Source organism: Phocoena phocoena, chromosome 8, assembly GCF_963924675.1.
Source record: "Phocoena phocoena chromosome 8, mPhoPho1.1, whole genome shotgun sequence".
Classification (NCBI taxonomy): Eukaryota; Metazoa; Chordata; class Mammalia; order Artiodactyla; family Phocoenidae; genus Phocoena; species Phocoena phocoena.
This window is the reverse complement of record NC_089226.1, coordinates 84,217,717-84,238,636: the sequence shown is the minus strand read 5'-3', so window position 1 is coordinate 84,238,636 and position 20,920 is coordinate 84,217,717. Positions and strand designations below refer to the sequence as shown.

The following is a 20,920-nucleotide window of genomic DNA, read 5'->3' as shown; positions in this document are numbered from 1 at the left end:
TGGGCGTTTCCACGCGCCCCTGAAGCGCACTCCCATTCAGGTTCACGGCTCTTCTAGCCTAGGGTCTGTTTCCCGATAGAAGCCGACTCTTTTGGAAGAACCAAAAGAAACAAAACAAAACCTCAAGCACCTGCTCTGGGACGCGGGGCTCCCAAAGAATGAATGGGTGGAGGGAGGAATCTGATTTGGCGATGCCAGGCGCTGGGAGCTCTGAACAGTAAGAACCCTGCCTTGGACCTTGGGCCGCTGGAGGCTCTCTTCCGTCCGCGTACCCTGGCTTGCGCCTCCTGATCTGTCACTACGCATGCAGAATGGTACTCCCGACTGGAGTGAGTGGAGGCAGAGCTCAGCAGGAGCGGCTCCAAGAGCCAACCTCGCCCCAAGGACTTCGTATCTTAAACCTTCCCCACCCGCTAACCTCCAAACTCGGCGCCTGGATTCTACGACCGGAATCTGGGCATTTCCCTAAGGGTTTTCTTTCCTCCCAAACTAGCCGCCGTTTTGTTTTCCCGGTTTCCCCGTAGAAGAGTTAGGTACTCCTCACGAGTAAGGAAGATTAAGTGCCGCTGACACCGATTTTAGGTAGGCGGCAACCGCCCTTCTCTGGGCGCAAACCTCACCGTGTCGCCAACTACCTGACGGTGGATATACGCCCCGTTTATCACAAATGGTGCAACCTCCAGATGACCCACGTTCGCCTGAGTCTGGCCTCTGGAATCCACAAAAAGCCACCCCGCTCCCCAGTGACCCCAAGATTATGACCACCAGTCCAGTCTGACGGCTCTAGAAGCAAGAGCCGCCGCCTCTTTGAAGTCCGGTAAAGTTCTCTGCGTTATCCTGAAGTTCCCGCCCTCGTGGAGCCCCCTGCCCCTCCCTCCAACCCGCCCTCCCTGATTAACAACCTCTTCCCTACCCCCATCACACAAGGATGCAGAGGGGACATTCAGTGCTCACCTGGAGAGGCTCGCCAGTGCCCCAAGGCGCCCACACTCGCGAAGGCCGAGAAGGGGAGGTGGGGGGAGGATTGTGTCCTACAGGCCTGCGGAGAGCGCGTGGTGGGTAGGAGAGGAGGGTGTCTCCGAGAGGGACGCTCCCTCGGGCCCGCCCCCCACCCCCACTGCGAGGACGCCCCCAAGGAGTCGAGCGCCCTGCCTAATCTGCTAGGGCTGCGGTGTGAATGGAGCCGCCGAGACTCCTGACTCCTCCTCCTCCCCCGCCGCCGGCCCCTCTTATTTGAGCTTTGGGAAGCTGGGGGTAGCCAGGCAGCTGGGGTAAGGAGTTCAAGGCAGCGCCCACACCCGGGGGCTCTCGCAACTCGACCGCCTATCCGCTCCCCCCTTCCCGCCCTCCCTCCCACTCATTCACCCACCCACCCACCCATAGCCGGGACTGCAGCCCAGGAGCCGGGGCCCCGCCGCCTCCTCGCCGCGATCCTGGACTTCCCCCTGCCGCAAGAGCCGGCATCCACGTGTGCCCCGGAGCCAGCGTCTAAGCACACGCTCCGCTCCGGGTCTGGGTGCCTTCAGCAGACCGAGCAGCCGGGGATCCAGGGTCCGGAAAGCATCTGGGCCAAGTTAGGCGCGGCGGAATCGAGCGCCGAGCGTCTGCAAAGCCGGTGGGGCCGCGGAGCGTCCGGGGTTGAGCCACAGCAAATGGGCTCCGACGTGCGGGACCTGAACGCGCTGCTGCCGGCGGTACCCTCGCTGGGTGGTGGCGGCGGTTGCGCCCTGCCCGTGAGCGGCGCGGCGCAGTGGGCGCCGGTGCTGGACTTTGCGCCCCCGGGCGCCTCGGCTTACGGTTCCTTGGGCGGTCCTGCGCCGCCGCCTGCTCCGCCGCCACCACCCCCGCCGCCGCCGCCTCACTCGTTCATCAAACAGGAGCCGAGCTGGGGTGGCGCGGAGCCGCACGAGGAGCAGTGCTTGAGCGCCTTCACCGTCCACTTTTCGGGCCAGTTCACCGGCACGGCTGGAGCCTGTCGCTACGGACCCTTCGGTCCTCCTCCGCCCAGCCAGGCGTCGTCCGGCCAGGCCAGGATGTTCCCCAACGCGCCCTACCTGCCCAGCTGCCTCGAGAGCCAGCCCGCTATTCGCAACCAGGGTAAGCAGACTGGGGAGCGCCCCCTACATGCGGGGCGGTGGCGACGGGGCTGTGGCTGCGCGCGGGCACTCCCCTGTCCTACCCCTTACCTGGCCACAGCTCTTACTCGGCTGCCTCCCCAAGGACTGTGAGGGTAGAAGAAGCAGCAGCTGGGGGAGAGGAGGGCAAGGAGAGGGAGTCCAGGGCATGGGTCCCTGACATCCTCCAGAGCGGGGAACCGGACTCTTCGCATGAGCCGGGAGGTCATCTGGGGCCCCTCGGACCTCGGGAGATTCTAAAACTATTCCCCGTGGGAGTGGGAAGCGGGAACCGGTGCAATGCCTGGCTCTGCCTCGGGAAGAGGTTTTGTCGCTCAAGGCACCACCAAACTGTCGCCAGGCATTGGACTTTTTAGACCCTGGATTCAGAGTGGGACCAGCGCAGGGTGAGCAGCCTTTGCTGCCTCTGCCACGCCAAAATGTCCAGGAGCCACTCTAGACCTAAGGGGGGCACAGTAAGCACCTTGGAGCACTAGAATGAGTAAATGAATGAGCTAGAGACAATAGTGGCTTTCCTGGACCCGTGTCCGTGTTCGCCTGTGGCTCCAGCGCATGGTAGTGTATAAGTGGATCTCTCCTGGGTTTCAGCTCAGGTGGCGGCCACGCGGGCTCCAGGGCTGGAAGAGAACCCCGTTTATCTGATTCCAATCTCTGCGGGACCGGGTCCTACCACAGGCAGTGGAATGAGGCCCGAGCGTCGGCCTTCCTTCCAGCCCGCCTCTGGCGCATCCTCGTCGTTGAACACGGGACTTAGCTGGAGAAAAATTTTTGCAAGACTCGGAGGTTAGAACAAGGACAGGTTTATTTTCCCTTTTCAGTCATTGTACATCGAGGGACACAGCCGGTGGTTTTCTCATCCCGCGCCGGCGCCCTCTCACTTCTCTTTCTCAGGGACCAGCACGGAACCAATCATGCCAAACCTTTGTATTTTCGTTTCTAAGTTTATTCTAATTAGACTTGTGCGCTGTTGGGAACCTAAACCAGTTCGGGTTGATTTGATATTTTAGGAAATGCTTTTAAAAAAGGCGTGGATGCTTTTCCTAGAGCAAAAATTCCCTCGGGCCTAGGGACTGGGATGTTTCTAGAATGCGTGGGCTAGGAGGAGCAGAGTGTGTACTGTTTGCAGGAGGTGCTGCGGCTCCCGAGGCTCAGAAGAAGGGCCCTGTTCTTCCTGCCTTCTAACGCACATTCTAAAGCCGTATTTCTAGGCTGTTCGTATCTTACCCCAGCCCTGAGCACCTAGCCCACCCGAAGCCCTGGCGAAACCGAAACCACCCTCCTCTTTTCGTTCGGGGAACCTGGGATCCATGTTCTGTGGAAGAACCTCAAGCCCATCCATGGGGTCCCTCCATTCTAGGTCTTTCCTAAAGGAAATTAGTGTTTCGAACTCAGGGAGTATTGGAACAGCTCAGTGACTATTACAGATTCTTTTCCTCTGATCGTACCACCTCTAATTAGCAGGCTGGTGTTACCGCTGGCAAATCTCCAGGTCTCAGTTTCCCCATCTGTAAGAGGAGAGCCAACATGGGCAACCTGGTGTTTGGCTCAGGTTTGAAGTTCTATGCCACAGAAGCAGAACCCCGACCCTCCCCCCGCAGGGGTTCTAAACACAGAAGGCAGCAGCCATGTAAACTTGGTTGGACCAGAAACGGCAAGACTGGCAGGCAGGTGTGTGACATGAGTGAGTCTCTGTGTGGATGCTTGCTATCTGAAGACACCTGAGAAGCTATTTGATCTAAGTACCCCCTGTGCAAAATACTACCGTTATCATTTATTTGAAACCATCTAGGTTCTGTTGGGGGTTTTGGAACCTGGACTCTGTGGCTTTGATTGGATCCCTGGGTCCATCCTTCTACAGGGTGCTGGTGCCAAGAATTTCATCAACTCAGCCTCAGGAGTGAGACTGTGGGCATCCTAGCCAGTGGGCAATATGCTTAAAGGAAAAATCCCAGTTCTTTTCTAGAGGATAGGCCCAGGATGTTAAAGAGAAAAGGGGCTTGGGAGCTGGAGACCGACTAGCAGGTAAAGGAGTCCCCCCTCCCCATCCTGGGAAATAGCCCAGTAGAGAGGCGACCCCAGATCCAGGCCACAGCCTGTAAGCGGGTTCCTGTCTTCTTCGGGCTTAGGTTCTCTCTTGTAATCAAAACATAAAGGGATCACACTTGACCAGTCCTTGGGACTCAGTCAGCAGCTGGGAGCTGGGGTCGGATGTCAGAAGCCACTTGTGCCTCAACCCTGGCATTGGCAACCAGAGTGGGCCCTGGGGCCCTGAGATTTCAGATTTATTCTCTCGATTTCTGGGCTTCCTGCAGCTCTCCCAGCAATGTAGAGTCTTGGCAGGAGGCTTAACCAGGGGAAAGCAAGGGCATCAATTCCTTCCCCAAAGTGTGGCAATGGCCATCAGTAGGCCGAGGCGGAGAGGAATCAAGCTTCGAGATCCCTGTCCCCAGGCAGGGCAACCTAGCAGTGGCCCAGGGGTGGGGACAATTGCTGGCACTCTTGAACCTCCCCCCACCCCAAGGTATCACACCTCGTTTTTTTCCAATTGCTTAAATATTATAGCTGGTATTCTAATCTTGCTTCTAAATATCAATTCAGGAAACATTTATTGAGCACCTACTCTGTGCCAGGCACTGGGGATCGAATGTTAAGACAATTAAAGTGCCTCAGCCTTTGCAGGAAGCTCACAGCGTGACACTGGAGGAGCCCCTTATTTTTGGTTGAGGAAATCTAGGCTCTAAGAGATAATGTGTGCAGGAGATCTCTCTGTGGCAGAACTTGGACTCAAACCCAGACCATTCTAGGTTATTTCTACCTCCTTTCCCAGGGATCTAGGCCCCGCTGTTGAGATGGATTTTCTCTTCCCTGCTGGATGGGCACCCAACCCACTGTAGTCTGTGTGAGGGGTGGGGTATTTGCCGGGGCACAAGAAGGGCGAGGACTTCGATAGCCCTAGGCTAAGTGCAGGGTTTGGGAAGGGAAGACAAAGACTGCTTGACAGTCTGCCCGATTCCCCCAGACGGGCTGGCGCGCAGCACCCTATACCTACAGGAGGCCTTGTTATCACCGGGCCACCCTAGTGTCACGTGGGGACACCAGCTCAGCCCTAGGGCCAAGGGCGCCCCCCTTGGGTCGCATTGGAGAGGGTATTTCGTTGCGGGACAAATTTCCCCGTATGCTGCGGCAGCTGCGGAGTCATGATTTTCAGCCTTGGGACCACCTTCCTGACTGAGCCTGCTGTCCACTTCATCCCTCAGCTCCCGCGGGGCCTGGCCCGGCCAGGCGGTTCCCGGGCTCCTCCGCTGCGTCGGGCGGGGGAGAGAGGCGCACAGCGTGTCTCGCCTCTCCCCGCGGTCAAGGTTGCATTCCCTTCCCCGGCCGAGACTAATCGTGGGAAAGGCGCTACCTTGGCCCCTCGAGCCTCTCCCTCTAAGGCCTGTACAAGGAGCCTTTGAACACGCTGCCCCTTTCTGCCGGCAGCTGTCCCTCCCCCGGCCTACGCCCCCGCGCCCTCCGCGCCTGGCTCAGCGCTAGGCCCCGGGACAGCACGCTCTGATCAGTTCCGCATCCGATAAGTTTCTAATTTAAAGAGCTCTCCCTCCTCTCTGAGGGCCCTTTCACTGAAGCCCATCCCCTCTCCGGGGAGGGGGACTGCGAGAGGGGGTTGGAGGCCAGCCTCTGCCCAGCGGTCCGGTGTCCGGTCTGGGACGGGTCCTTGGGAGCCTCGCGGGGCGCGGAGGCGACGCGGCCGGCGCAGGGGCTGCAGCCCGCAACCCGTGGCCCTAGCCGCGCACCGAAGGTTGCGGAGCCCGCCTCCGAGGACAGCACGGTGCCCGGGCCACTGCCTTCTCATCGGCTCAGGAATGGAGAAGGGTTCGTCTAGAGACAACTTCTTTATTGCTTCTGTTTCTCCTCTTTATTTAAAAAATGGTCTTTGAAAATTCGGCCTTCCCTCTGCAAAACTGGGTGCTTGGAGCCAAATTTCGTTTGTCAGCAGACTGGTAGGCCTTAAACACAGCCTGGCCTCCGCTCCCAAAATGAAGTGCCTGGAAGCCCAAGCGTGCTCACCCACTCCTGACAGCTAACGGGGCGGGGGTTATCTTTGCCCACTTAGCAGGCCAGAAATGGAGGCCTCTGGGGTCATGTAAATTATAAAAGCTGGTGGCTTCTCAAGTTGTCAACCTGTGGCGCCTATTGGTGCGTGAGACTTGGACTGCCCTGTACAATCCGGTAATGAAGACCTGTTCAAACCCTCCCTCCCACACTGACACACCACATTCCCCGAAGTGGACTGTAGAAGGTCGGGTTTTGTTCTTTTGGGGGGGAGATGTGTATTTGAAAGATGTGGGTAATGGCCACCTTTCACTGTTCAATCTGAGTCTTCACTGGACACCTGTTGTAGAGTCTTGACCATGTCTGGGGCAAGAGTGGGGGAATGGGGTTCATTTGACTTATCCCACTCCCAAGAATTGAGCGGGGGTTTGGAGACTCAGCTCAGTGCCCAGAGGCGGGGCTGAGGGTGGGGGGACTGGGTCCGGCCCAGTGGCCCTGCAGGGAGCCGATGTGAGCGTCTGGACCAATCTGATTAGTCACTTGGTCAGGACCTCAGGCCAGAGACTACTGAGCCTGCGCATAGTCAGGGACCCCACCATCGGGTTCAGGCCTCAGAACTGATCTTTATCTTAGCTGGAGGATACTTTTTCCCCAGAGGCAGCTACAGTTTTGCGGAAGCTAGTGGGGTAAATGTTTAAAGTAATTTAGTGACAATAGTCACAGAAGGAGACTACGTTTCTCAACTAACACGTTTTTGGGTTTTTTTTCCCCCTCACTTTCGGAGAGCTGGGGAAGAATACGGGCGGTATTGCCCTCGGTTTCTCGGCAGGGAAACTGAGGCAGAAGACCAGTGCATACCATGGAGGGAAAGGGAGGTAGAGTCTCAGGCACACTGAAACAAACAGGCTTCCTGGACTGGTGCGCGAGGAAGTCCGCCCCGGCAATGGTGGTCACAGTCCGACCCGCTGGGCGCGAGGTGGGTCCGAGGTAGGAAGGAGGAGGGCGCAGGGTCGAGGCCCGTGGGCCCAACTTGAAAGGCCCCTTCTTTTTCCCCCTCACCAGCTTTCCCGAGGGCCTTGGGTGTCAATGGTGTCGGGTCGCACAGCCTCAGACAGATAACATTACTCTGTAATTACTCTCCCCATTTAAAGCCCATGCCGTTTAACTGGCCCCGAGTAATAAATGAAAGTTGGTGCGCGGGCCTCTGATTTACGGCTGCGAGTCAGCGCCGGGTCAGGCGAGCAGATTCATTTCGGTCGCCCGCGCTGCCCAGTTTTGGGGAGAGAACAACTTTCTCCGCCGAGCGGTTGTCGGCTTTCATACTTGCGAGGTGTTCGGTGCAGAAGCGGCGGACACCGTGAAAGACAAGGGCGTAAATAAATTGGGAAATGGTGGGGAGGCCTGGGTTTTACTCGGGAAAGGACGGGGAGCCTGTCGCGAGGTCACATTGGGCCTGGCTTCTCGCTGCAAGCCTTGGGGGCTGAGGCAGCGGGATCCAAATGAGGGGCTGGGCGCTCCTCGCCCGGGTTCTGGTTCAGACACACGGTCCCTGACTCCCCGCCGACGCTCTTTCTCTCTTGGCCGCGCCCGCAGGATACAGTACGGTCACCTTCGACGGGACGCCCAGCTACGGTCACACGCCCTCGCATCACGCGGCACAGTTCCCCAATCACTCCTTCAAGCACGAGGATCCCATGGGCCAGCAGGGCTCGCTGGGTAAGAGGAGGGAATGATGTGGGGTCTTTCTCCCCTTCTTCCATGCTACCCCTCACTCCCCAGGAATTTCCAGCCCACAGCAAATTGGGGAAGGGAGGAGAGGATAGCTAAAAGAATTTTAGAAATAATTAGCCTAATCTCACTCAAAAGAAAAGATTGTTTCCCCCCACCCCAAGTATGTTAACTCCGCTCAGCCGAGACCGCGAATGTCCAGAGGGTCTTTTCGGTGCTCTGTGCCGTGACTGCTAAGGGAATGTGAAGTGAGAGGCTTAGCTCGCTGTGACCTGTAGGCCGTCTCCCTGCACGCCCCGGCATCCAGGCCCCAGTGTCCCCAGCGCAGCCTGGGAGCCCAGCTCAGGACGCTCTGCCCCAGCCCTTGACCGCGGCCTCGCACCCCCAGCCCTTGGTGTGCTGCTCTCACCCCGCTCTCCTGGCTCTCTGCAGGTGAACAGCAGTACTCCGTGCCGCCCCCAGTCTACGGCTGCCACACGCCCACCGACAGCTGCACAGGCAGCCAGGCCCTGCTGCTGAGGACGCCCTACAGCAGGTAGGAAGGCGCTCGGCACCTCATCTAGGTCCTCGCGACCTCGGAGGGGGCGCTCGAGCCAGCGGGCACGGGAACGTCCGACGCGGGGCAGCCCGGATGCGGCCGTGCAGGGTCCTGGAGGCAAAGTACACCTTTAGCCCACTCGTCTCCAAAAAGCATGTGAAAGCCCCTCTCCTGGCTTCTATTTGAAAGAAATAGCTTTCCCCGTCTCCCGGCGTTCTTACTTTGTGTGTGTACGTTGGTTTTTTGCGTTTGGTCGCGCCGCCCGGTATGCGGGATCTTAGCTCCGCGACTAGGGCTCGAACCCGCGCCCCCTGCAGTGGAAGCGCGGAGTCTTAATCACTGGACCGCCAGGGAAGTCCCCCCTACACACCGTGTTCTTACTTGGAATATAAATGAGGGCGATTACTGTTTGGCGATGAAGAAGAAAGAGCGGCGCTTTGAGGAGTATTTTTTTTTAACATCTTTATTGGGGTATAATTGCTTTACAATGGTGTGTTAGTTTCTGCTTTATAGCAAAGTGAATCAGTTACACATATACATATGTTCCCGTATCTCTTCCCTCTTGCGTCTCCCTCCCTCCCACCCTCCCTATCCCACCCCTCCAGGCGGTCACAAAGCACCGAGCCGATATTGAGGAGTATTTTTTAAAAGGGCTCTTTGCTGGGAGGACTTCAGCTTCCTCGGGATCAAAGATTAAACACGGGGTCCACTCCCACTCGTTTCTTCTCACTCCTCGCGCACTGGCCACATCCGCCAGCCTTCTCTGGGACGAATTCGAGGGCGCGTACACTCGGGCCACAGCCTTCTCCCCACCCCTGTCCCTCAGAGTCTCGGGCTGCAGCACCACTCTGTGGGCGTCGTCCCCAGCGCCCAGCTACCCCGGACTGTGTGCGGGACTGTGGTCGGGCGGCAGCGGTACCTGCGGGGAGACCGCTCCAGCCCGCGCCCGCCCTTCTTCATGTTCCCGTGAGGCCGAAGACCAGCTTCTTTTCCTTGCAGACTCTTTTCCAGCTCCTCGTGCCTTCTCTAGGTTCTTGCTCCACCCTCCACCTTCTCTCCCCCAAATTTACTCTTCAACTTTGGGTGAACTTGGCCGGCATCCCGCGTCACCGATAGGGTTGCCTAGTAACTATACCGGCTGGAGCTGGGCGGGATGGTGGGGCGGAGGGAGGGAAGTGGCAGATCGCGGCCTTGGATGCCGGGGATTGGGCGCGCATTACCTCATATTCCATCCCTACCCCCCACCCGGTGCTGCGGGGATCCTGATACCGACTGCCCCAGACTCATCTCCATCCTCCCTCCCCTCTGTTGGAAGACCCGGGGCTGACGTCAAGGGAAGGAGGTAGTGAGGTAATAAAGGAAGGAAAAGCGTCTGCTCTGGGAGATTGGTGGAAGGAATGGCCGCGCCTGGGGGACCTGCAGCCCCACAGGTGGAGGAGGGGAAGGAATGTTCGCTCCTGAGCCCGCAGGCGGCTCATGCCAATGTTCCGACGTGTTTATGAAACCGAGCCTAGGACTGGTCTGATTCTCCCATACCGGGGAGGGACAGGGTGGAGCCCGTCTACTTCTGTACGCCTACAGTACACAGATTTTGGAAACCTTTCTTTTTGATCGGGAAATCCGGCATATCTAATCTGATCTTGGATTCAGGATAAATTTTTTTCCTCCCTACTCCCCCTGCCTTTTTTTTTTTTAATTTTAGAGGTCGGGGGGGGGGGGGGAAGACATGCATTTTGCCCAGATAGAGGTATTGAATGGTCACACCTTCTCACCCTCCTTTTCTCCCTCTCTAGTTAGAACCCAGTTCTGTTCTTTGGCACCTCAGGCCCAGTGATCTGTCCCGAGCAGCCATCTTTGCACCTTCCCTTGGTGGGTCAACTCACTGGAATAGGTACAGGATCTGAAATCTCTGTTGTGAACCCCCTCTCCAAGCAAAACTGAGGTGGTAGGGTCATTGCCATCCTTTTTAAGGAGCTGCTCCTGCCTATTGCCAGAGTAGCATTGCTCTTATTCTAGCCATTGGGGGAAGAGATGGAATGGCTCCCAGTGAGATGACCTTGACCCAGTCATTCTCCCTTGGCTCCTGGCTGATGCCTCACCCCAAGCAGAGAGGAAGACCTTGATGCTGGAATGGGTGCTATTTAGATGGGTCCGGTTACCTGCTTGGAGGTTGGGGACTGCGAGGCTTTGGAGTCTGGTTCAGTAGTGACACAGTTACACACATTTCTTACTCTCCCCTCTTCAAGCCTAGATCCACCCTGTGGGTCCCTAAGAAGGGACTGAACAGCCTAAAAATGAGTAGGGGATAAAGTGATCACGACTTCTGTCTTAGCAGCAGTTCTCCAAACTGAGTCCCTGTGGTGGATTTTGACTTAGGACTGAATTAGTGGTTACTATGGAAGCAGGAAAAATCACTTGGATTGCATTTTATACATAAAAATTTCACATTTTCTAATCCATCTTCTAACTGGCCACTGTATAAATCAATTTTGTCAGGTTCATCTTTCAGAGATATTTGCTTATCCCTTTCTTCTTTCTACATAATTGGAACTTCTTTGCTCATTTTTATATGAATGTCATAAAAATACCATTTTCTCTTGTTACAGGAAAATCTCTTAAGTAATATCTCCTGAAAAAAAATTTGTGACCCCATAGGAAAAGTTTGCTTCCTTGAAGTTTGTGCTGAGTCTTTGAAGCTCCATCCACTCTAAATTGACAGCATTTCTAATCACTTTTCAAAGATCAGGTACTTGCCCTGCAGTAATGATGGATGGACATTTGTAGGGATGTTTTAAAACTGGATCTGTGCATCAACATTACTACCATTACGGTTATGTCATTTCCTTCTTCCCTACTCCTAAAAATGTTTGAAGGATATTTAAATGCTTTTGTGAACACAGTGTTTGAAAAAGCATAGGAAGTACAACTAAACTTTAACCACTTAACGGCTAAACTTTTAGATATTCAGTGGTTCTTCTGATCCCTGGCTCTGTTCCCTTTTCTGTCTAAACCTGGGACCTCCTGTGAAAGGCTTGCCTGTATTTTGTTTGACTTGTTGCACTTGACCCCCTAAGGCAGCCTGCCCAGCTTCTTTGCCCTGCCTTTCCAAAGCTTCTGTCTCCCCATTCTTGGATTTAGTCTCCCTTCCCACATGACCTAAAGGTAATGGTACATACACTGACATTAAATAAGCACTGCACAATGTGAATTTGCTTTGAGGAAATTCTCAAAATTCTCTCCCTATTCTGAGAGAACTGTAAAGTGATTCTCTCCTCTCTTTCAGGTTACAGATCGGAGGAGTTACAGCTTTACACAGATGTGATTAGTAGTGAATAGAAAATGACACCCCAATCAACTTACGGGAAGTGTTAGGAGATAGTTTTCTCCATACTCTCTCCCCACCGTATTGAGAGTGGGTAGGATTTTGTCTAAAGAATTCTGGAACAGATTTCAGCCCTTCTGGAGCCCAGCAATCATGGCCCTTATTACGTAATCACTAGGCTTCACTGCATATTGTGTGCTGCTGGGCACTGCGCTGCGTGCTTCACTCAGTTTACTCACTTAGTTCTTCTGATTACCTACGAGGTTGGTATGGTAATCCGCACTCTACTGAAGAGGTGATAGGTTCAGAGACTCCAAGTAACTTGCTCAAGTTACACAGCGAGTGAGAATCAGAACCAAGATTTGATTCTTAGTCTCTCTGCCTTCAAAGCTCATGTGTGCTCTGAATCGCTGAGGGATTCCAAGTCACTTAGTGTCCTCCACCTGGAATATTCCCCTTATACAGTCTGTGCCAGCACCTTTGCTAATAAATGGTAAGAACAAATGCTTATATAAACTTACTACTTCCAGAAACCATTTTGAGCGCTTCACAAGTATTGACTTATTTACATTTAATCTGAAACTCTTTGAGGTAGGCAATAGGTTATCACCCCCATTTTACAGAGGAGGAAACTGAAGCCCTGGAGGTGAATTTGCCCAGTGTGACACAGTAAGGGACAGAGCAAGTGTGAGGCTCCAGAATCCATCTTCCCACCCTCTGCACCCTGCTGCCTCTCCTGATGGTTAAGTGCCATTCCTTTCCAAACGTGGCATCTGCCTTAGGTCTTGCTAGAGGAAGGTCTTTATTCCTCACATTTGTGAAAGAAACCCCGTTATCCATTAGTTTTACCCATAGTTTTCAATTGAAATCACTCAGTGGATCAGAGGCGGTATTTTCGTTGGTGAGTATTGTAGGAGCCAACTTGAACTTAATCCTGAAGTCTTAACTCACAAAGCAGCTGTCTGTCAAGCTCCAGACTCCTCCAGCTTTCCCTTTACCACTCACTGGGCGTGAACTACTGAAGTTCAGTCCAGGCTCCTAAAGAAACAGGCAGAAGTGGCAGAGACCTTTCTCCCTTCCATCCAGACCCAGGGGGAGCGACAGCTTCCAGGGCCACCCTGGTCTGTGCTTGCTCAGAGGCAAGGTCCCAGGGAAGGAGGGACCCCATGCTACCCTGAGGGGAAAAAGTAGTGAAGTCCGACCACACTAAGCACAGTTTTCCCCTGATTTTGACCTAGAACAGGCAGCTAGCTGGGCCTTCCCTGCTCACTTCCCTTGGATCCTCTTCCACAAGTCCCCCTCTCTCCGTCAGCCTGCTGAGCTCCTTGGAGCCCACAGTCCCTGACCATGCCCATTTCACAGGTTGATTCTCACAGCTACTTTGAAAAGGAGTTCTGTGCCCTGTGTTTGAAAAATATTCCCCCATACACTTTTTTTAGACATTCTAGTTTCCTTTTCTTTTTTCCACTCTTACTAGGTTTACATATTCATTTTTAGCAACTGTGCTACTAATTTAAATGAGAATGCATGTTTCCTTTGGCCCCCTAGCAGGTAAAACTATTCCAATTCAGAAGCAGTCATTGCTAATTTGAATATTTTTAATTGAATGTTGACAATTCAATCCAATGATGAAGTTGACAGTGGAGCCTGTTACCGGTAGACTGTCTTCCATGTGAGAGAAGCTTCCTTAGCAGCCATAGAGCTTCTGGGGAATCCGGTCAGTGGGAAGTACATGATCTACCATTTAGGTTAGCCTTCAATGTAGAATTAAATCAGAGGACATCTGTCACCGAAGAAATAAAATCATAATTAATAATGCCTCTTCCTACGTGTCGTCTACAAACATTGTACATGGTGTCCAAGTTTCATTTAAGACAATACTGATATTTGTTTCCCATATAGGTAGGCGTGAAGGCAGAAAGTCTGAAATGGTTTCCAGGGTGGTGGACAGTGTTATCAAAGCCAAAGAAAGGCTTGAATTGGACTTGTCTCCAGGGAGCGGGAAAAATCTAGTTTCAATTATTCCTGCAACATTTGTGCTGACCAAGTGTTTATTAATAGAAGTGGAATCCCCTGTGGGTTTTTCTTTGGTTAACTGGTGAGCTAGAGAGAAATTACAATACCAAGAGATTGACTGTAAAATGATTATTCACCATGGCCTGCTGAGCAGAAATTTCTGAACAGGCAGCCTCCGTGGCGCCTTGGAGGGAAGAACGCAGGAGTCTGCGTGGAAGTTTGGCTGCAGCCTCTGTGCATGAGCGTTGGGTCGTCAGGTAGAGGCGTGGGGCAGAGCTATTACAGCAAACCCTGGAAACGTCATGAATTCTGTTCACAGATGCCAGTTACATGTGCCTTTTTCTTATTAGGAATTTTTTCCCTTGATCTCGGGAAATACTTTTCTTCTAGCAAGTTGCTGGTTTGCCAGCCAGCAACCATCTGGCAGAGGTAGCTCCAGTCTTAATCAGGTTCAACAGTTCCATTCCAGTGGTAATAAGGACTTTTCTACTTTGTTCTGCTGGATATACTTAAACACACTTAAAGATGAAAATGTACTTGAATTACACATGCATTTGAAGAGTGGGGGAGTTCTGGTCCAGATAATAGCCGAGAGCTTTTCTCTTCCTTTCTTTTTGTGCAGAGGTCAAGAACTCAGTAATACTGCAGTCCAGGCCAAAGCAAACTCTATATGATCTACTACTGATTTCCTTTTAAGTTCCCCTTTTTGCTAGGACTGACTTCCTTTTATTTCACTCCAACTTGCATTAATCCCAGTTATAGAAGTTTCTTTCCTCTCTCCCTTGCTTCCAACTTCAAACATTTCTTACATAGGAAACCAGTGACTTTTTCTGTTTAAAGATCTACTTAAAAATATAAAAGACACCATGACTTTTGGAATATATTTTGGCAGCCAGCAATTTCAGAGTTCACTTCCAAACAGACAGAGTTAGATGGGGAGCTGAAATGCCTGCATGACCACTGCGGCTTATCTGATCTCCTCTGGGAATGAGGTGGTCGACACCTACAGTGGTTATTTAGTAATTAGATGCTTTATTTGCCAGGGGTCACATTTTCCTCTACTGGTGCTGCCTCTTTTCGTGGGTTTTCATGATGAGAGCTGGGTGTTGACCAACTGCCCAGAGAGATCATATTTTGAGCATGCTTGGGACCAGTATTTTTAGTTCAAATTTGCATTTTATCCTCTCCCAGCAGCAGCTATTGTCATTACTGTCACTGTCATCCAGCTGAAAGATGGTGCCAGCCAAGCCGACTGACTGAGCCGCTGAGGAGTTGCTGCCAACAGAAGGCAGGATGTGGTTAAGATTGTGCTCTGATCCTATGGCCAGCCTCAGGAAACCTACTTGGTGGTGGTTGTTATTTGTTTGGTTTTTGCTTGGGGATTTTCTGAAAGTCCTTCCCCATTGGCCCTTTCCACCTTCTCTCCCCTTATGAGGATTTGCAAGCTGAGCTATCAGGACCACTGAAACCGAAGTGAGGGTCCTACTGGGATCTTGGCACACTGTTCTTAATCAGGTGAAGAGGATGCGGTTGGGCACCACATCTTGGAGACAGAGAAGGTCACGATGCTCCCTTGAGTATGTGCTGTTTCGCCTCCAGACTCCTGTTTGTATTACTATATTATTTTTACTATCATTTAAATGGTAGTGAGAGGACAAGGTTCAGAGGTCAAATAATGCCAGGAAGCCTTTAAAGGGGCCTAGCAGGGTAGAGGTGGGGGCATCAGGCAAGTCAGCACTACTTCTCTGAGCCCCCGTCCTCCTCCGATAAATGGGGATCATAATTACACCTGCCTCACAGTTGTTGTGAGGAGTGTTGGTGATGTGTGAATGTACTATACAAAATTTGATGGATTAGAAAAAGTTAAAATATATTATCTGTGTAGTCTTGAAAGAGCCAGTATTAGAGCCTCACAACATCCTGGTAAAGTTAGACTGATTGAGATTAATATTCCCATTTAACAGATGAGAAAACTGAGGTGCAGAGAGCTGAACTGATATGCTCAAGGTCTTAACATTTACCGAGTAGCACTGTTCGATAGAAACATAATGCAAGTCATCTATGTAATTTGAAATTTTCTAATAGCCACATTAAAAAAAATAAGAAACAGGAAATTAATTTTTAAAATATTCTATTTAACCTCAAAAGCCCAAATCTTATTTCAACGTGTGGTACTCTCCATATTTCAAGTGCTCAATAGCCATGTCTGACTAGTGGCTACCATACTGGGCAGTGTGGTAGAGAGTATTTATCAAGCACCCACTAGGAAGATACATATATAGGACATAGATTCTGTATTTTAGAAGGTTTTCTTTCTGGGGGCCAAGAAAATGTCCTTAAAATTATTTTCTCTTTAGGAATCTGCTGGACTATTCTTTAAGTCTGTGAGAAAACTCCTAAATCATAAAGTTAGATATTTGGGACTCATTGACCCATGTGTGTAAACTTCTGTCACTCATCTTGCTTCTCAGACCTCTTGAAAATTACAGTGTTCTTAGTCTTGGGCAAGGAGGAAATAATTTCAGAAAGATCCCACATCCCAATAGGACCTAGGAAAATTGTCAACTGGGGCTGAGTGATTTTAGTTGGTGAACAATTTTTTAAAAATCAGTGACAAAAATAGAGAGCTGCCTGGGGAATACAATGCCTGTTGGCTGAGATTAATGGCAAGATTAATAAATGGATTGCCTGATGAAAAGGCGCAGGAGAACAAAAACCAGTAGAGATTGTGGAGGAGGCCGCTTATTAATGAACTGTCAGCCCAAAGAAAGTTCAAGAAACTCTCCCATGTTAAATGCAGCAGGCTGGCACTTCTAATAAAAATTGGGGTCCTTCAGGAATTAATTACACTGGCCTTACAGCAAGAATTCGTGGAATTGCGAAATGTAGTGGCACAGACCAGCACCGGCCACTGCTGTGAACAGGGAAGCTGCAGGAGAAACTAATCATTTTTTTTTTCATTGATATGTAGGATATTGTGGTAGCATAATAGCCAGTCAGACACAGGGATGAATGATGGGGTCCAGATATGCACTGACTAATGAAACTACATGTACTTCGAGTTTGAAGTCACTTCACATTTCATACGTAAAATTCCCTCCTGGAATCTGATTTCCTCCTTATCCTGTGTACCCACCACTGAGGAATTCCAAATAATTTTCAGTGATTATATGAGAGGCAGATGGACTCCACCATGATTTATCAAGCTATGCTGAGAGAGAGCATGGTGTTCATTTATTCCAAGGGATAAATACTGTAATTTCCCTCACCCCTCCACAAGTCCCCAGTTTGGCTGGCCTTACAAAACCTCTTAATTAAACTTTGGTGTTACCTCTGCCCGATGGATGAAGCGGTCCAAAGGAATGCCGTGACAAGGTGGATATTGTCCAGAATTTGCAATCTGGTATCATACATTACATACTGAAAGCTTCTTACCTTCTTTCCCTTCTGCCATGAAGGTGGAGTGGAAATGTTCTTCTGTAATGTGTTTAGACCAAGCGTTCCCAGACAAACCATTAATCTCTTGGGTCTCAAATTTCATAATTAACCATTTCGGTTCAGAACTACATTTATTCCTAGTTGAGCTTGGTTACTCAGGAGATTTCTGGTAATTGAGTTATGTGCTAGTTTTTTAGGAAGGAGATAAATATAAAATTAATAAATTAATAAACATAAAAGCATATAATAAAGATGTTCATGAGTTGTGCATGCGGGATACTTTGAGAAGGGTGTTGTTTTGGGAAATAGATGTGATAGCTCTTCTATAATGCATTTAGAGATGTGTTTTAAAGCATATGTAATAATGATATTTTTAAGAGTTGTATGTGCAAAAAAAAAGGGAGAGAAAAACTTTTGGTTGGTTTATATGGTGGGATATTTTTCCTTTGGGGTATTAATGTAAATGATCAGCCATTGTTTTCCCTCATATAATCTAGAACTGAGTTGGGGGCTTTAAAAAAAACACTCTGTGACTCTACAATTTATAGAGAATGATTCCTTCAGTTGTATCTAGAGTTTATCATCCTCTTTCTGTCGCTTGTCACATCCTTGAGTATTAGACCATCCGTCACCCATCACTCTTTGGCTTTTCAGGCCCTTATAATCCACACGATACTTATCCTTTTGATTAAAACAACTTAACGGCCTTTTCACGAATAATTAATCTGCTGTCTTTTTACTTTCAGCTCCAGGCTTTTAACTTTAATGTTGAGCTATCCAGCCTGTGTTGCCTTTCAAAGTTTCACTTCCTTCAGCCTCTTCCCTTCAGAGGTTTAATACCTCTTTAGAAACTTCAGTGTGTGCTCTACTAAGGTTTTTTAAAGGCTTCCAAATTATTCTCACATCCTTTCCGCTGTGTGTGGAGTGAACGACGTGCAGAGATCAGTGGGATGAAATGAAAATCATTTCAGACTCCTGTATTCTGTCATTCTGGAAAATGTGGAGGCTTTCATTGTAAAGGAAAGTTAAAAGTGGATTGCTTTTTGGAGAAACAGTTGCATGTGTATGTGTCTTTTGTATTATGCATTTCTAACTCTGGATGCTTTTCTCTAACAGTGACAATTTATACCAAATGACCTCCCAACTTGAATGCATGACCTGGAATCAGATGAACTTAGGAGCCACATTAAAGGGGTAAGGTCTTCTCTACTCCATTTCCCTTCAACAGTAACTTACACTTGTTTGAACCATTTTAAAGGTCCCTATACCATATGAAGAGAGTACAGTTTTAGAAGAATAGGCATGGCCGTCTGTAGAATTAAGATGCTTTCCTCCCTCTCCCAGGTGGTCAGTGGTGTTCAGTATTAAATTTTTAGGAATATAAACAGGGGATGTTCTTGTCTAGAACAAGGGGGTTGAGAATACCGGGGAAATTTAATATGGCCTTTCCTTATTGAATGTTTTAGAGTTCTTCGAACTTCTGTCCATTCAAACTTGTTTAATGTTTGTGTTTTGCTAGTGATATCACAGAGGTTAATCATTACATTCTCTTATCAAGAAATGCTTAGAGTTTACAAAGTCCAGGATCCAAACTTCTATTTGAGTGAAGACGATTTGGACCATCCAAAGTCAGATGTGTTCACACCTGGTTGCCTGAACAGGCTTTTATCACACTTGATACACAACCAGAATAGGGAGAACATAGCAATCAAACGTAGGTAGGGGCAATGCTTTGCACCTGGAACTGAAAAAACAAAGCAGGTGGGACTTGCTTTAAACGGTAAAAGAACTCACTTCTAGTTTCAAATCTGAGTTGGTGGGCAGTAGGATGTGACAGTCATGAAGCGCCTGTGGTGTGTCAGGTACTCGTCTAGGTCACCTCATCTAATCTTCCTGATGGCATTGATGCCTAGGTACTGTTATCCTGTTTCCCAAATAAGTCAGTCAAGCTCAGAGAATTAAGTAACTTTCCAAGTTCACATCATACTATGTGGTAGAGCTGGGATTCCAAATCCAGATCTGATTCCAAAGCAAAGGCTCTTTCCAGCCTCCCTGTGATGCCTTCCACACCCCGACTCTATCAGCCCCAGTGGGATCGAATCCTCAGTTCAGCACTCTTGACTAGACAGCTGGCTTTACATCTCTGTGTATTTAGTGGCTTCTCATTGGACTGTGGGATCTGGGGGGCTTGCTAGAGCCACGCATGCTCCAGTCCCCATTCCCCACCTCTTCTTCTCTTCTAGAGTTGCTGCTGGGAGCTCCAGCTCAGTGAAATGGACAGAAGGGCAGAGCAAGTGAGTGGACAATGCGATGATGGCAAAGCAAATGACATAGGCCTTGTTGACTGGCACCTGGGGTGATGCAGGAGTTAGGATGGGTAATCAGGGTAGCAGTTGGTGCACAGGGATGGGAAGAATCTATTCATTTTTTCCCTCTGTCTCTCTCTGCCTGCTCTTATTTATTGTAGATATACTGTGGGTAAAAATGGAGGTGGTGACATTTCTCATCAACATACCCCTGAAAACAAATTTTTTAAATGATGCTGTAGAAACCCTGCTCATTTCCTGGTGGACGTTTCAAAAAAATATTAAATTTGTGGCATTACACATATTCCTGTTAGATCGGTCAAATCTTTCAGCCATACTTAACTTGCCTTTTCTCGATTTACCTTTAAATCTCTCAGGGAGAACTTAATTTTTACCCCAAGTCTATGGCCAGACTTTCTGCAAAAACTTTTAAAAATTCCTAAACATCTGTGTTTTCCCCAGCCTTAGAGCCTGCACCCTAGGACATTTCTGTAACTGTTTCTTTTGATTTTATTTTCTCTGCTTAAACACCAAAACCAGCCTTCCTCTTCTCATCTTTCTTTTGTTGGTTCAGTCCTGTTTGTTGGATCATCCTTCAGTGATTAGTGAAGTTGTTTTTCATCTTCTAAGACTCACTATTAGATCCTTCTTTCCACCCCCAGCCCCCAATTTTTCTATTTTAACCAAATCTCCACTTCGTCTCTCTAGACCCAAAAGTAAAAAAGCCTGCTATGGACTTGGATTTTTTTCTCTCCCCACTTCCATCCAAGGGGCTGCTGACAGTTTTAGGACTGTATCTTTACACCTACTCAAAACTTGTCCTATGTTTCGTGGTCTCAGCCTTTCTTTCTGGATCCCTTGCTTTTCTTCTCTCTACTGTAATCAGAATTCAGTAACTCTCCCCAAACTACATGCCAAGAATAGATAGAACATGATTGTGGAGTGAGTGGTGTGTTTTCAGTTTTTTAAATTTCTTCATGCTGGAGTACAGGGTTAGTTTATTTGCTTAATTACGAAAATTACATATAAGGAATCTTGGCATGTATTTGACTCTGGGTCTTTCCACAGGAGAGATAATTTTGGTACCTTTTAAGATCTTTAGACACGTGATATTAGTCACCTGCTAGGGAGTCAGAAGCTATGTTATAAAGATGAAGCACAAAATGCAAATAATTTGTTTTGTTCAATCCTGTGTAAGAAACAAAAACTAGAAGTGTTTTCATTGATCTGGTGCTTACATTTTGGAAAAGGATTCCTGAAATTAAAATGTATTTCTTGAATTCTCTATCCAGAGAGTTGTATAAAAAGCATCAAGGACTCCTCCAGTAGACAGTCCTATAGAAGAGTAACTCTTTGGAGAGCAAAACATTACAATTGTCTACTT

General features: G+C 49.6%; 1 protein-coding gene across 11 annotated transcripts in view; it reads left to right on the top strand.

The window, feature by feature from the left end:
• Nucleotides 1-1,399: 1,399 nt before the first annotated feature.
• The window catches only part of WT1 (WT1 transcription factor), a 48,197-nt gene continuing 28,676 nt past the window's right edge, over nucleotides 1,400-20,920 (top strand). For 4 of the 11 annotated variants that reach the window (XM_065881357.1, XM_065881358.1, XM_065881353.1 and 1 more), the window contains exons 1-4: nucleotides 1,440-2,097; nucleotides 7,782-7,904; nucleotides 8,349-8,451; nucleotides 18,347-18,424. In XM_065881357.1, coding sequence (XP_065737429.1) covers nucleotides 1,653-2,097; nucleotides 7,782-7,904; nucleotides 8,349-8,451; nucleotides 18,347-18,424 — 749 coding nt within the window. In that variant the 5' untranslated portion in view covers nucleotides 1,440-1,652. Of the gene's footprint in view, nucleotides 2,098-5,998; nucleotides 6,009-7,781; nucleotides 7,905-8,348; nucleotides 8,452-18,346; nucleotides 18,425-19,473; nucleotides 19,525-20,920 lie in introns of those variants that run through there. The other 7 variants (XM_065881354.1, XM_065881350.1, XM_065881349.1 and 4 more) reach the window with 6 other exon arrangements.